This window comes from Streptopelia decaocto, assembly GCF_964273445.1.
Source record: "Streptopelia decaocto genome assembly, chromosome: 16".
Classification (NCBI taxonomy): Eukaryota; Metazoa; Chordata; class Aves; order Columbiformes; family Columbidae; genus Streptopelia; species Streptopelia decaocto.
In genome coordinates, this window is record NC_138671.1 from 5,670,064 (window position 1) to 5,686,545 (window position 16,482).

The window sequence follows — 16,482 nt, forward strand, 5'->3', positions numbered from 1 at the left end:
AGTTTTTCCACACATCATTTCTAGAACAGCAGGTTCCCTGTGGGCTGTTTCTAAGGGACCTGTGAAAGACAGGTAAAACCACAGAGTCTCTTATCAGTATCTTCTACTAAAAGCTCTAAAAGTTGTAAAGCAAAAGGATATATTGCCAAAAAGCAACACAGGGAGAAGAAAAAACATAATAACAGATACTTGTTAGCCTGACTCATGTACTATTTTTCCATTGAACTTAAAATGAAACTGCGTGTATAGTTATTGCTTAGCTACAACATCTGCATATAGAAGTGTACCAAGCGCTGCCTCCTGTGCCTAAATATGATTTTATGAGAGAAAGTGATGTTTACCAAGGAGAATACTTCTGCCAGGTACCCAGAGTATTCACCCACCACTGAGCATTTCAGTCTGTGCTACATTGACTTCTTATGTATCAACATTCACTTCAGGAGAACATTGTACTTCACTTAGCAACATGCTGTTTATCTCCGAGGATTAGAAAAGTAAATACTTGATAGAGCATATCTACTATTATAAAACCAAAATGTCTTACTCTTCACTGAGGAATTCAAAGGCTTTCGATTTGTCACTTGGTAATTGAGATAAGGTGCTGCTTCTTTTCTTGACTGATGGAGTAATATGCGAGGTTGGAGCATTATATTTAACATTGACAGGAGGTTCTGGTTTCTTAGCTGTATTGCTAGATGAACTGAAGAGCCTGCTAAAACTAGAGGAAGGAGGAAAAAGAAATAAAAATCAGAGCAAACATTTGTAAGATACATTCAAATTTGACTATGCAGGCAAAACATGGCATATGTTACCCTGCTCAAGCCAGTTAGACTAAGAAACTGGAGCTCAACGTAGCAGCAGCCACCACGCACTCAGCAACTCCCTCAAGGCACAGAAACTCACGTCAGTAAGACAAATTCTTAGAGTTATTATCCCATTTATCAAATTTAATGGGATCTTCATCTTGAATGAACATCTACAGGGAACCAACAACATTAGGATGTGAACATCACACCCAGAAGAGAGTTTTATGAAGCATATTAGTTCATGCACAGATCACTTTAAAAATCCCACCATTTTCTAGGCTGAAAGAACAGTTATCAGCAAACCATAACAAAGGGATTATTTGACAAATATCTCATTGCAAATAACACCATTTTAAAAAGCTTGAAGTTAGAAAGGAAAATTGAACAATCAGTAAGCCACACTTCCTAGAGGAAAAGGCAGCTGAAATAAATGCAAACCACACAAGCTATTCAGGTTTCTATTTTTCATCATAAAAAAGAACCCAGAAAAATGTTCAGAACAAGAGCCCTGGTGCATATTCAGCTAGAAAAAAAAAAATGACAGCACTTTGGCGTTTAACTTCACAAAGTGCACAGCCATTCACTGGGTGATGCAGCTTACGATACATTTTGTCTTCAAGAACAGCCTTACCGAGCTGGCATGCTAGGTAACAAGAGGAGAACAGTTAAGACAACTTCGTCTGCCAAAAGATAATTAGCTAACATACAAAGATATGCCAGCTAATTGGTTAGGGTCTTTTATTTATTTTTGCCAGTGAGATGTGTTTCAATACTTACAACTGCCAAATGCTTGATCTCTTCTTTTCTTGCATGGCTGGATTTTCTCTTGATGCTCTACAAGAGATGAATTCAAAGTTGACTGAGTAAGCATTGATTAAAAAAAAAAGGAACAGAACAGTGTGTAACTCTTACTTAAAAAACAGGATAACACATCGAAAGTATCAAAGCCTGTTTCTTCATATTGCCACTTTTCTGATCTGAGTGCAACATTAAAGTTCTCACCAGATGAACTGAAGTTACATAAACATCATCCACATTTATTTGCATCACAAACAACTGGTGAGTGCTGCTCAGACAGAAGAGACAAACCCATGTAACACTTTGCAGTGAAAACAACTAGAAGCAAGCAGCAAACCATTTTAAGTTCTTCTGCCTCCTGTTTTTTAATATGTTAACCATTGCTTTTTATTTCAAAACATCTTATTCTTCAACACATCAGTAAATAAATGAAGTGATTGCTCCTGAAGCCACAGATGCATTAACAGAGATGTGAGAGGATTTCTACAGGAGACAATAGCTACAGAAAAGCAAACCACGTCTGCTTGGGAGCCAAAACAGCTCCCAGTTATTGAGGACAATAGAAAAAATTAAAAGCCTTTGTTATACATGATGGGCAGGCAGCACCCAATGACACTGTCACCTCTGGCCATGGCTTGGGCAGATGTGGCAGGAATGAGCTGGGTCAAGGTCTGAGGTAGAAGACTTCTGTTTTGAAAACCATCCCTTCCAGACAACTCAATATTCATGACACAAATTAGGCCAAATCACCATCTTTATTGCTTATATTTAACAAACCTTGAACAGTTTTAAAATTGTGTTTTCTCTTGAAGAACCCGAGTCCTTACAAATGGATTACAATCAATCTGAAGACTGTATGTTATTCCTGATTTGACATCTCAGCTGACAACTGGGCCCACTGCTCTAAGGTATGTGCACACATACACACACAGTCATTTTTCCTGCCCACCAAATTAATTAATTATGGTTACCAAGTTTTGTAATTGTTCTAAAATACACACATTTCTTCATGGGATGCTTATTTCACGTCATATGAAGTAATATATCTTCACCAGGGTCTCACCAAGAACCCATTTTGACAAGATAAGTTATATGCTGATAATTTAAAAAACAAAGTTATTAATGGGCATGAATAACTACATGGGAGTTGAATAACTACATGAATAACTACTTGCATGGGAGGCAAGAGGAAGGGCCTCATAACCCAACCTACTGACCAGATCACTGCAGCTGAAAATCAAAAGCTTGTAAAATCCAAGGAGCTCCACGAAATATTTTAAAAGAGCCTTTTACCTTATCATCTCAGTCCATCGGACAGCTTCCTGAAGCTCCATCAACCTCTCTTTATACTGATTTCTTTCCATCAGAACACGGGCCATTTCAACACGAGTAAAGCGCTTCCGCTGAGCGGTGGGGACATCGCTCTGAACACACAAAACAAGCAAACATAGGACAAACAAAGGAGCACAGTAGGGCCTTGCAGAGTCAGCCTCTTCCTTCCGAGAAGAGCCAGTTTAGGGCACAATTCCAGATGGCAAACCATTTGGGGCTTTGTAAAACAAACTCATTTTACCTGCCTCTCCCTCTGTCTTTTGTATTTAGTATAATCTGAAGAAAAGCAGTTCTTCAAAAAGTATGTGACACACAACAATGGGCAGAAAGAAACTAGATATGGTCATTTTAAGTTTACTTGTGCTCTTTAGATCTTCTATATTTCTATACATGAAGTTCACCACTACTTATCACGCAGTAAAGTTTAAGAGCATTCACTAAATGCATGTGAACTTCTAATGCTCCATTGTGAATTATACACAGAAAAATACACATACACACATACACCTACATCATCATCCTCTTTAGCTTTCTGTTTTGCTTCCTCTGCTTCTGCACGAGCTCTAAATATAAAATAAAAAAACAGCTGCATTAGATAACAAGGTGGGTTTTCCTTTTTCTTCCTTTTTCACAACCACAGAATTAAACTTACTTCCTCAGCTCTTCTTCCAGTTCCTTATTCTTCTCTTCAAGCTTTTGTTTTGCTTGTTTTACAGCCTCTAATTCACCTTGTAGTACATCCTTCTCACAGGTCAATTCATCCACCTTTGCTATCAAGTCATTCTTCACTACATTCAGTGCATTTCTACACAAACATTTGAGACACACTGTTACAAGGATGACTCATAGCTGAGCTTCAGTCTGATTTTATTCTTGTAGACCTGCACATTTCTTACATGGAGCAGCTGTAAAGAGATACAGCTTTCTAAAGCAGGTCAAACCCTCTCCCCCAGATCTCAAATGCTCGAACACAATCACACCTCTGTATTAAAGTACTGATAAATCAGAACTGCTTGCTTAGAGGTTGAATTCCTCTGGGTTTCTAACAGAAAGGCAAAGAGCTGATCTCATTAGGACACAGCGCTGCAAGGAGAAAAGCAGCTTTATATTTAGGTAAATTCACCTACAAATTCAAAATACTTATATCACCACTACTCTTAGAACAGAAAGAACATTTGTATAATTTCAGGTCTGTATGAAGATATTGAAGACATAACAAAAAAGGTCAGTATTTTTACATACACATTCTCACTTACTTTGTCTCCAACAGCTGAGTGTTTTCCAAAATAAGGTTTTCAACTTCACGACCCATTCCTTTCCAAAGGAAACAAACACATGAAATCAGCAGATAGAAACGGATGTTTTTACACAATGTATGTTTTGCCGTTGTTTAAAAACAGCTGAATTTTAAGTACGACAAACTTGTCATAAAAACTATGAGCTATGTGAAGTTTCAGGACCAACCTACCTTCTAATATTAGCTTTCCCCTCCACCTTCTTCCCAATCTGACTTCAATTAAAGCCTAAAGGCAACCCTACCTCCACCTAGTCTATGTGTTTTGAAGGTTACAGTACTACTAAGTTGAAGTTTAAAATGTTCGACTGTCCTTTATACCACGTTAGATACAAAAGTATCTAAGATCTAAACACAAGACATGCTGAATTACAAAGCTCAGATTGCAAAAGCCCTGCAGACTTCCCCAGAGCAAATGATACCTTACCAAAGAAATTATGGTCTTTAAAGCCCATGCATTCCATGTAGAGCAAAAACAAGAACAAGAAACATTTCATGTAAGGTGTAGAATGAGCGAAGAGCAATAAAAGATTGAGACTTATGACATAAGAGTGAACTAAAACAAAGCCACCACCAAAAATCTGAAGTGGAATGTGATGTGATTAGCAGTAGGATTTATACGAAAGACAGATGTTAAAGTTAAGTTTCTCACAACCATTTCTATTGGTTAAACCTCTTATAAAAATCAGTAACTCAACAGAAGTCTCTGATTTGCTGTGAAATAATTTAGAAGCACAGTACTCGGAAGAAATGCTAAGCCATTCAGTAAAGGTTTCAACTTAATATGTTACTATGGAAAAAAGTGAACATAACTACTTCAATGTTATTTACATTTTTGGAAATTAATTTCTCACCCTATGGTTTGCATGCCTAAAATAATATAATTTGCAGGATTTTGAAAAGATAAATGGTGGGGGCCTTTTAAAATACTCTGCAAACAATCTTCTAAAGCAACTTTGGTAAGAGTTAAAAAGATACTTGGATAACAAAGAAAATGATCTAAAAACAGACATGCAAGTCAAAGTTCCCTCTTTTGGAATGTGTCTCTCTAGGTTTTAGATTAAATAACATTTAATACTGAAGGAATTTAGATCAGCTATGGTTGCTTTATCAATACCTGGAGAAATCCCCTACACTCCAGCCATCCAGAGGTTCTCTTTAAGTGCCTATTGCTTTTTAAATGTATTCAGTATTCACAGATAAAATCCATAGGATCACTTCCAACAGGTTTCAGGATCCTTTATAATGCAAGAACAAAAACTACAAAGCCAGAGTGCAAAGGCAAAGAAAAAAAGTGTTACCAAGCAGGGAAAAAAAACGCAGAGAATGTATTTTATGAAAGCAGCAGCCAAGAACGCCCAACGGGAGAAGCAACAGATTCTAAAGAGTTTTGTTTTAAAAAAAGAAGCATACACACCAGAATATTCCCCTGGGTATGCAGCCCAAGAGAAAAGATTAGAGAATCCCAATTAACCACTTTTACAGAAATTTGGACTAAAGTTTAATGCGCGCTTAGGACAGATCCAAATGCTTGAAACACACCAGCTACCCTGGATGCAGATGGGGCTTTTAAATAACAGAGTAATTTGGACTATGGTTGTGCTCAAGGTGAAATGGCGATTATATAGTAAAAACTTCAGACCAACACATTCTGCATACCAACAGTTATAACCATGCGTTCATTTTGCACACGCCAGTGTTTCTAGCAATAGTTTTACAGAAAATAGTAATGAAGTCAGTGACAAATGTCTGATACGTTACACTAAAAAGTATATTATTTTTGCCCATAGAAAACAAAGTATCTATTATCAGGAAGTCCTGACAGTAATTTGATTTCTTTCTACAGTTTATCGTGTAGATAAGGGATAGAAGTTGCTATATATTAATATTTCTCCTCAACTATCCATACTTTTGCATGCAGAATGTGTCATTAGTTGTCCCTGTGACAGAGTGCAGGAGTTTTGGATGAAACACGATCCAGCAAGGATGTGGTGGCCCTTGCTGCTCAGGGTTCAACACAGCAGACAGTGGCACAGAAAAGCCATCTCGGACTGGAGATGGGCCCCTTACTCCCAGGGAGTAACGTGGCAGAAATGTCACCTACTTGATGTAAAATAAAGTTCTGGTGGAACACGGAACAACCAGAAATCCAGATTGCATGTGTAACAGTTCTACATAGAACTGCTAACAATCTGTATTTCTGCCAGGTCAGACAACACAAGGAAAGTGCTGATTTTCTATATACAACACGTTCCTACAACACACAGGAGTTGCATCAGCATTTTATACAATCCATAGTACCAGCTTTCATTATTTCAAAGTGAGGCCTGAACACTGATGTGTCCAAAAATAACTTGCTATACTACAAGACATTCATTGTTTATAGAAAGATCCTCCTTTAATGTCCTTTCTGTTCCTGATCAACTCATACTCTCAAAACTTGTATTTTGTTCAGTCGGCACACAAGCAGCAGCAAACTGCTTAGGGAGAGATGCCAGTTCCTCCTCTTTCAATTAATGGTTTGATTCCTCAATTACCACCATTGTGTTCTGCTGCAATTCTCTCTTACACGTTAAATTCCACAGAGGTGATAAAGCCAGGCCATTACACATTGGGCACAATGTGTACTACCTAAAACTAGTTGAAGATAAAAATCCTTACTCGAGGTAAAAATCTTCCTGACAGAGAACATACAGGAAAAACTGCAACACAGCACAGTGTTAAGAAGTGCTCCAAAATATTAAGGCTGATATCATTATATTGAAAGAAAGAACAAAAACTTTTCTCCTGGTTTGTTTTTCTTTTTTTTTTTTTTTTTTTTGCATTCCAATAACCACCTTAAGATGACGCTAAAAACACTTTAATGCAAATGAATCCTAACAGTACATCCAGCAAGGGTAATTAAGCACTTCACTAACAAGGAAAATTCCTCTTTAAATAACCTTTCTTACCCAGTAAATCTGCACCTTCATCCACATCTCCAATTAGGCCAGAACCAGCAGATGACAGCTCTTCAAAGAGTGACTCTGTATTACGGTCAAACGCTTTGTTCTCTATGCCTTTGGTAGGAGTGCTATTCCAAGAATTAAAACAAGACATGAAAAAGCAGAAAGAAAACGCTCCCGCACTGCAGAAAGTTCTCTCTGTGTTTTGACCACTAGTTCATTTGTCACCCCCCCAAAAAAAAAGTAGTAAAATTTTCAGAAGCTTTCGATTGGCTTAGAATCCTAAATTCTATTCTCAAATTCTACTTCAGCATCACGATCCCAAACTTGAGACAGCTGCTGATATTGAGCCAGTCAGGATTTTAATAAATTAAAGCATATCAAGTTTTGGCATGTAGCAATTCAGCCCCCTCAGGACTTAGTCAGCCCGAACGCTTGAAGAGTGGACAGCTCAGCCAAGCTGGAAGTCATTTACTATAACAGGAATGCAAGAGAACCAAAAAGAGATCACAACATTCCTCTGGCCAGAAAGGGGTCTTCTGTCACACCAAGATCTTGCACTATTAACATTCACTACACAGGGTAATTTCTTCCATGTCATCACAAGAATAAAACAGACACATTTAAAGGACTCTAAATTGTTCAGGGCTTGCTCAGAAGATGAGGTACCTCCCCTGCTACTAAATCAGCACTTCTTTATTTTTATGGGGCTTTTAGAGCTTTAGAAAGCAATGTTATCCTTCACAAGAAACAGCCTGCAAACAAGCAGACTCAGGCAAAAGCATTTTGCCAACACCACGATCGCACCATCAGATTCTGATAAATAAATGCTGTAACACTTGCAAAGCCAATCATCAAGCCAGATTCTAGAGATACAGGTGAAAACATAAGGGCCCAGCTTGGAACCTTCATGTAGGGAGAAAAGGCCTCTTGTCATAGACCCTTTGCTTGAAATATGGAAAGAATATTTAAACATTATTAATTCAGATGTAATATGAAGCACTCTGAACATTCACCAGGTATAGCAACAGAATAAAGAGCTGCTGTTGCATTTAAACTCCTAAGGAATTTGGGAAAGTCACAGAAGTCGGAGATTCATTGTATGATGCATGATCTCAGTCTGGTAAAACTTCTAAACGAGTCACCAAGTTGAAAACCAAAGCCTAGCACCATCTAGAATTGGGTTTCCCACCCTAATCGCAACACAAAACTTACCTGGAACCCTTATACCCGCTGAGATCTTTATCCATATCCAACTCTGGAGTTGACTCAATGATTGCCTGAACTTCAGATTTTTCTTCATTTTCATTTCCACCTAGGGAGAAGTGGTATGTGTCCATAAGCCAAAACATCCCTGGGACATCTGACATTATCTACATGCAGTTGTTATTAACTGATCGTCAAATTAGTAGACTTCTGCAGGTCATTAAATGAGAAGACCTATGAATTTCAATACTCTAGTGCAGACACTGGAATTTCTAAGTCCCCCCAAGTTTAACTTAAGTCATCCAACGGTCATTATTTCCCACTGTTTCTGCACCAGAAGCCAAGAAGATGTCTAACGTCTCATGGATTTTTGTGTCTAGATGAGTGCCACTTCTGCTGTTTAAAAAGAAATGCCATAAATAATTCTGATTCTAGAAAAACAATTACTAAACCCACCAATAAACAACAGACTTGTATCTCTTACCAATATCCTTTCTCCTAAAAATACTGAGAGAAAAACATTTCTCATTTGTGGCACAACAATTAAGATATTTCATAACAGATTAGACAGGAGGTCCATAGTAACCATACACTAAGAAGTTAACGCAGCTCACCCGTGGACACATTCCTTGTCTCTTGAGCTACCTGTACTTCAATATTCTTGCTTGCATCCAGCTTTTCATCTGGCATTTCCGTGTCCTTTGCAAGCCCTTCAACATCTTCCTTTTGAGGAGTTTCAGCAGGCAGCACAGGCGCATCAGAAGCAGCTGTGGACGCTGGAGTAGTAGATTTTGAGGCTGCTTGGCTGACATCGGAGAGCTCATCCTACAAGTGAACAATTGCCATTAAAACACTGAGGAAGAGTTAGGCATATAAACTAAAGAACAAACAAAAATTATTGTATTTTACTGAAGAGTATGCAAATGCAAAGAACTTCGATATTCTGACAAGTTTATTCAGCAATCTAGTAAATTAACACATGACTCTAAAGGAATAAAACCTGTACACTTACCCACAGTTACAGAAGGCAACAAAACCAACATGTGAAAATAGTATGAGATGCATTGCATCCATTTAAAAATAAAATACCAGCTACACAATTTAGCCAATTGCCTTTTGAATTGGTGAAGTTCAGCTGCTGGATAATGATTCATAGTTCAGCAAGCAGACACAGAAGGGAGGAAATGGAACCCCTCACACAACCAGGGAATAAAACCTCCCAGTTGCTGGCTCTGGTCAAACATTTCTACGTGTTTGTATTCCAAGAGCATCCACTAACTGATGCAGCACCGGCTGATCGCTGACTTTTCACACGCAAAGCGCAAGAAAAACAGCTTGATAGTACAAGAGAAAACTGAACAGCCCTTTCCTTTAAGGAATTGCAAATAATCCCATCTGTTTTACATTTCTGACTTGACTATCTGCTGTATTTTTTTAGCTAACTCCTGGAAACAATATTGATTAAGCCATCACGAATGTTTGTTCTAGAACTAATGAAAGTGAAATGCAATTCCATTAAGTGACAATGAATGAATCAAAATATCTCAAACCCTGAGTATTTGAAAGTCCTTGCTGGGTTGACTTAGCAAATTTGACTTTTTTGGCAATGTTGCCAAAAGACTATTCTCCGCCCCACCAAAAAAAAAGGTTTAAAAGTTAGATAATTAAATCTGAACTAGTAGCTCATCTGCAATGCTTTGCAGAAATAAGCAGAAGAGAATGAACGGTACGTAACTGTGTGTTATCACAGTGATACCCAGAAATGTCACTACTGCACGAGCTCCGGTTCTCCTGATGCCTGCTCTGCGACACTTCCAGAGCAAACACCGACCATTAATGAAATGCTCATGCATGAATGGAAAACAGATGCCTGAAAGCAGCAGAAACTTGCCTGTGCCTTGTACTTGAATGTTAAAAATATTTAGAGGAAATAAAAGTATTAGAGAAAGTTTCAAATTCTGCTTATGACTTGGATATATGATGTTATTCAATATGTTCGCTCCAGAAGTACTGTGCATCCACAGCTAAAAAGCAAAGAAGCTACTTTGGACCTAAGGAACTTATTCTGACTAACCAGGTTCGAAAAACTACAGTCTGTGCTGTTTTGTAAATTCTCTTCTAGCAGTGCATTATTTTTAGAAGAATTATACCTAGAAGCCTTTTTTGACAAAATATATTAACCAATATAATTTCCTGAGGGGACAGGATGGGATCAGAACTTTCCCTTTATAGCACTTCTCCACTTAGACTCTTAACCACAACTTTTAACTTGTATTTCAGTCAGCTCTCCTGAAGTCTGTCAGTGTATTGATGTTAATCAACATGGGAGACAGGGAACAGGACAAATTTAAGATCCAAAAATGGTCCTAGACAAGAGTTTAGGTGACAGTTTTTTAGATCTAAACTCCTGTTCTCACTCTGATACGTTTACAATGAATCATTACTTACACTTCCCATTATCTCCACATGACCCATAGGCAAAAAAAAAACCACCAAAAATCTGGGTTCCAATTATGTCTTGAATACTTATCAGTTTAAATTCCCCTGCTAAGTATTCAATTCACTTTGTTTGCCTTTTCAGAAACAACAGTGCATCCACAGCCTTCCAAAAAAACCTCATGTACATAAAGATATCGGGCAGCTCTGCACATTCTGGGGTTCTTCACCTCCCTCTGGGCTGTTTGTGAGCCCCAGTCCCAACTGCCCGATCCCATCACATTCCAACATCACTCCCCCATTTGTCCATTTCTGCAGCTTGTGCTGTGCCACCCTCTCACTGTTGGAACACAGAACAATTGCAGGAATTGTAGCCAAGCTACACGTAAGAGAAATCAAAATCACAGGCTAATTTAGGCAAGTTAGGTCACTCTCACCCAGCAGCGTATCTTTGCTATACACCTGATAGTAGGCAGAGGCTACGTTAAGAGTACTGCCTGTGTAGTAACCAAAGCTTTCCTTCTAAAAGGATTTTAAACCAGCAGACCTGTTTACACTATCTAGTTACATACCTAATGTGGAAAGAACAAGCGACTGACCTTTGCAAAGGGTCCCTTGAAAGAAAAAACCCATTCCCATGAGCGAGAGGAGAACCCGCCTGCTATCACTCATTTGGAAAACGCAACCCAAACTCTGCTCCTTCCAGCAAACAAGTTCCATCAAAGGAAGCAACACACTTGGTTCACACAAAGATGACTCAGGGTTTTCCCTCCTTCAGGGAACTGCTGGAGAGAGTCCAGTGCAGAGCCATGGAGTGATGCACCTCCCATGTGAGGAAAGGCTGAGGGAGCTGGGGCTCTGGAGCTTGGAGGAGACTGAGAGGTGACCACATTCATGGTTATAAAGACATAAAGGGTGAGTGTCAGGAGGATGGAGCCAGGCTCTTCTCGATGACAACCAATGACAAGACGAGGGGCAATGGGTTCAAACTGGAACACAGGAGGTTCCATTTAAATTTGAGAAGAAACTTCTTCTCAGTGAGGGTGGCAGAGCCTGGCCCAGGCTGCCCAGGGGGGTTGTGGAGTCTCCTTCTCTGCAGACATTCAAACCTGCCTGGACACCTTCTGTGTAACCTCATCTGGGTGTTCCTGCTCCGGCGGGCAGATTGCACTGGATGAACTTTCGAGGTCCCTTCCAATCCCTGACATTCTGTGTGATTCTTTCAATGTGCTTTTTTCCCCGCTAAGGATCTACAACCTGTAGAGTCCTCACCTTGAGGCTGGTGTGGGAGCGGGGCTGGCTCAGCTCGGGGAACTTCCAGTGCTCCGAGCCCGGCGTCTCCCCCGCTTCTCGCTGCGCTTCGGGCGTGAGGATCGCATCTCCTGGAGGCAGCGGGAAGATGCCCAGCGAGATCGGACGCTCCTTTCTGTTTGGGAGACAACTTTCATCAGCCATTTCAGACCCACACGCTTTATTTTCCTGTATGCCTCTGAAATCAGCAGGGAAGCAGTGAAAAAGTTCAAACATCCATACACTGGTCTCTACTAAATACACAACACAGCGCACACAGTTTGTATTATCGCACGTAACTCCTCATTTCACGTTATTTAATTGCAAATAGTCTATTCCGTGGCTGCAGGCAGCGGTTATTGATTGCGCCAGAGCTAATCTATAGTAAACAAGTTTACAGGAATGGAACACAAACAGGAGCACAAGATGAAAGTATTTCCTTATTTCAGACTAAATTACAGTTTTCAGCAACTACTCTCGAAAATATAATTTTGCACTTATTTTGCAAGATATAGGATGACAATTTCTACAAGATTGAACAGCTAAATCATTAACTGAAGTATTTGGGAAAATCCTAAACAGCCTAAAGTCCAACTCTTTGCAAAATTGATGGTATTTTTCTGCTGAAGATGACAGGAATTACACGGATTTGTACAACTGAAAACAACTGGGTCAAGGAATTACCAATGTTAAAACCAGCCCAGCGAAAATGGCACAGCTTTAAACAAATTCAGTTCACTCTCCTTCACCCAAAAGCTGCACAAAAGCTTGTGCCAGTAAGGCAAATTATTTCATCCCAACTCTTCACCATCTCTATCTTTATCACCTACTCACGATGAGAAAAAATGTTCAGAAATTTGTGTATTGACCCTGCAAAAAAAAGAATTAAAATAAAATAAGAATCCCCAAGTCAATGTTGTTGTCAGGAGTGTGATCAGCAAACAAAACGATTAATTCTTCCTGCTAGCAAGAGACAAAAACATTGTGTAGAACACAATTGATAGGATGCTACAGCCAGCCCTGAAAAAGGAAAATATCAGCCAGGCATAGAATTGAGATAAAGCAAAGTACTTGTTCTATCCGAACAATGAAATACAGAAAAAGGGACCGTAATCAACTAGCACAGTACACTAAAGACAGGAGACAAAAGTGTGCAGGGTGATGGCAGAAAATGACGCTTCTTGAGAGAAAGCGCCGCCTGCAAGTACCACTGCAGGGACAACCCGGACCAGTATTAACATCTGAGAATCTCATCTTTCAGCATTACAAAAAGTCAAATCACAACCATATATACTTTCCTTTGCAAGGACTTTCACAAATTAAACATAACTTATGCAGAATTCTATGCAGAATTACTACCTGTATATAAGTTAAAGGCAAAAATAGGAAAGGGAGTGTTAAAAAGGAAGAAGAAAAGCTCAGCTTTTATATATGTATGTTGGTTTGGTTTTGTTAGTTTGGTGCGTGGTTTCTGGTTTGTTTTTATTTTTACTTTGATGAAAAAGTATAATAGTCAAGAAGGGATTGTATTTCACAATTAAGCAGTAAATGCCTTTTGTTAACTTTTACATCACCAAAAAATAATGTTCAAAGAGTAAACGATTTTAATTGGCATAAACCTTTCCAGCACAGGTATACAAGAGATTTGACAAAAATCTTTGTAACTAATTCTCACATTGCACGTATCTTAGTCTTTCATAAATATTATTCCAAGTTAAGTAGTTAATTCAGTAGTTTAGCAGAGCAAAGCAGGCAGCAAATAAACTAAAGCACAATCAGTCAGGGTTACAAAATAAAAAGCATCAGATACTGGTCCAGCATCTGCAAACTGTGCTGAAAAGTCTTTGTGACAAACAGCCACACAACTGAGCAGAATTTTACTGCAACGATTCCCACTCTTGTAACAGGTCCTGCTTTTCTTCAGGTTTCCCACAACTCCAATGGGTGTGGGTAACAAAAGACACAGCACATAAGCTGAGCTGATGGTAACAGACAGACCGAAACCATTTCATTGGTTAAGTCCAGCAACAACAACAACAAAAAGAAAAGAAGGGGAAAAAAGCGGCGGTTGAGTGCCCAGCGGGGCGGTGAGAAAGGAGCATTGTGGAGGGGCCCCGGCTTCAGAACCGCCTCCCGGAGCCATGGCTCAGAGCCCATTTACTACTTACTTACTCGCAGGATACACCACTAAGCTTATTTCTCTTCTTTGCAGTCCAGAGGGGAGAGAATGTAAACAAAATGGGTACCAACAAAAAGTTCAGACTGATATTTGCTTTTAGTTGAGGATGAACCTGTTTCAATGTGCTAAAACCCAGCTCAGGTGCATCGTGAGACAGCACAGGAACGAAGGGTGAAAAGAGACTTATTTTGGAAATGAAGGTTATTATATACATGTCTGCATGAAAAGAAATTATTTGGTTAGACTGAAGCAATTTCAATTGATTGCAGTGGTTTTTGGCTGGAAAGCAAAGCAGCCCCTTCTGCTCCCCCAGGGTCCAAGAAATATCTGCAAATACAACAGTGGGCAGAAGGCGGGCGCGGGTTTTAAAAGCCTGAACTAATATTCTGAAGTGATGGACTGAAGCATTTACAGGAACCTTTAGGATAAGCAACCAGATGCTCTGTTCTAAAATCCGACTAGTGTTAAAAAAATAGAAACAATTCTTCTACAATTAGACTCCCTCATCCTATATTTCATTTTTTTTAAAAATGAATAAAAGATTAAGGAATTGAGTTCCAATTCCTATAATACGTAAAGCAACAAATTACTAGGGGCTGGAAAGGCACAAACCCCCTCAAATCCAGTAAATATTCTCCAGGAAAGCAAAAGCATATTACAAAGAAACCCTATTTGTAAAACCACCTGCTTGCTTACATGTAAAAAGTTTAATGTAAGTTACTGAACATGAAGTTCAATATCTTGCTTTGTTTGTTTAAAGTTGGGGATTATCTGTTTTGCTGTTTATTTTTTGTATGTTTTTAAACAAGGGTAGCCTCACTAACTAGATCGGTCTATAGAGAGTTACATTTTATTTATTTCTATTTAAATATTCATCCACATTTATTATCATTGTTATTCATAACTGCTATTTATTTTATATATTGATTGGCTTTAAACCTTTGGAACAATGCTGCTGTGCTCAGAGACAACTCAAAAGCGTATTACCACACAATGTCTACATGCACAATGTGTCGAGGAGGAAAAGCATCACATGCATCATTCAGAGAACACTATTTCCAGCATTTTTCCCAACTTTACTATTCCATTTACAACCACAGATCTGCTACGTCAAGTTTTTGGATCAGAAAACTACATTAAAACTTTTCCAGCTGTTTTCTATTTGTAATTACAGCACTAAAACCTGTCGAGATGACATTTGGTCACAGTATTCTAATGCATTTCTGCTACCGCTCCAGGCAACTAGGACACACAGAACAGAACTTGAGGGGGTCGGACAGCTGGCAGCTTGCCATACAAGTACAGAAAAAAGGAGAGGATAACATTTGGCTGAACAATAGTGAATAGCCGTTAAGAGCTCTAATACTTAAATAAAGATTTATTTTTTTTCCCCCAAATCTTTTTTAAAAACAACGTGATCGACTAATTCCTGTGGTTTCGAGCAGATCGATTAGCTGATCTTATAGAATTATTTTGATTGTAAAAGGAGAAATTTAGTAACACAAAGCCTCAGACTGCATACGCTTGTGGCTACACAAGATCAGCCACGTACCTGACAATACACCGAACGTGAGCTTCACCACGACATTACCACGGGTTTTTGTGCAGATTACAATAAACCAACAGTAACAGCTTTCTAAAAAAGAGATACACAAACTGACCTTGCACTTGCTTAAACAAAAGACAATGACATTTAAGTGTATAAAAAATATATTGCAATATCCCAGTCCATACATGTTTAGACATCCTCTCCATCTCTAATTTATCCTTGTTCATCTGTTTGAAAGGAAAATGGAGAGCAGTGAATAAGAAAGAGCGCGGGAAGCTGAGGTTCAGAAGGTCGGAGTACCTGAGTATCCTTGGGAGGTTCTGCGTCAGAGCCGGCACGCCAGTCGAAATAGAAAAGTGCACGAGCAGCAAAACCGAGAGAGACACCAAGATCGCCGAGTTAATGACCACCGCCCCGCCAACGAAGCCAAACACAAACAGCAGCATGCAGCCGGGATTCATGGCGCTGCGCTGGCATGGTGACACGCCGGGACCGAGAAGGCTACGCAGGGGCCGAGGGGGTCTCTTTGTAGGCACAGCGTGTCATTCAGCCGCTGCCACACAAACAATGCCATCGGCGGCAGCTCGCCCCGCTTCTGCAGCAGCTCCCCGGCAATGACATCAGCCTCTCCTCCCCCTCGCCGGGCT

At 39.4% G+C, this 16,482-nt stretch overlaps 1 protein-coding gene across 2 annotated transcripts in view; it reads right to left on the reverse strand.

Moving 5' to 3' along the window:
* The window catches only part of SPAG9 (sperm associated antigen 9), a 62,762-nt gene that overhangs the window by 19,848 nt on the left and 26,432 nt on the right, over nt 1–16,482 (reverse strand). For both annotated transcript variants that reach the window (XM_082067038.1, XM_082067039.1), the window contains exons 5-14: nt 12,090–12,243; nt 8,996–9,206; nt 8,391–8,490; nt 7,182–7,303; nt 4,193–4,250; nt 3,589–3,741; nt 3,448–3,499; nt 2,898–3,028; nt 1,584–1,640; nt 545–718 (exon numbers count right to left, since the gene is read on the reverse strand). In XM_082067038.1, coding sequence (XP_081923164.1) covers nt 545–718; nt 1,584–1,640; nt 2,898–3,028; nt 3,448–3,499; nt 3,589–3,741; nt 4,193–4,250; nt 7,182–7,303; nt 8,391–8,490; nt 8,996–9,206; nt 12,090–12,243 — 1,212 coding nt within the window. The remainder of the gene's footprint in view (nt 1–544; nt 719–1,583; nt 1,641–2,897; nt 3,029–3,447; nt 3,500–3,588; nt 3,742–4,192; nt 4,251–7,181; nt 7,304–8,390; nt 8,491–8,995; nt 9,207–12,089; nt 12,244–16,482) is intronic.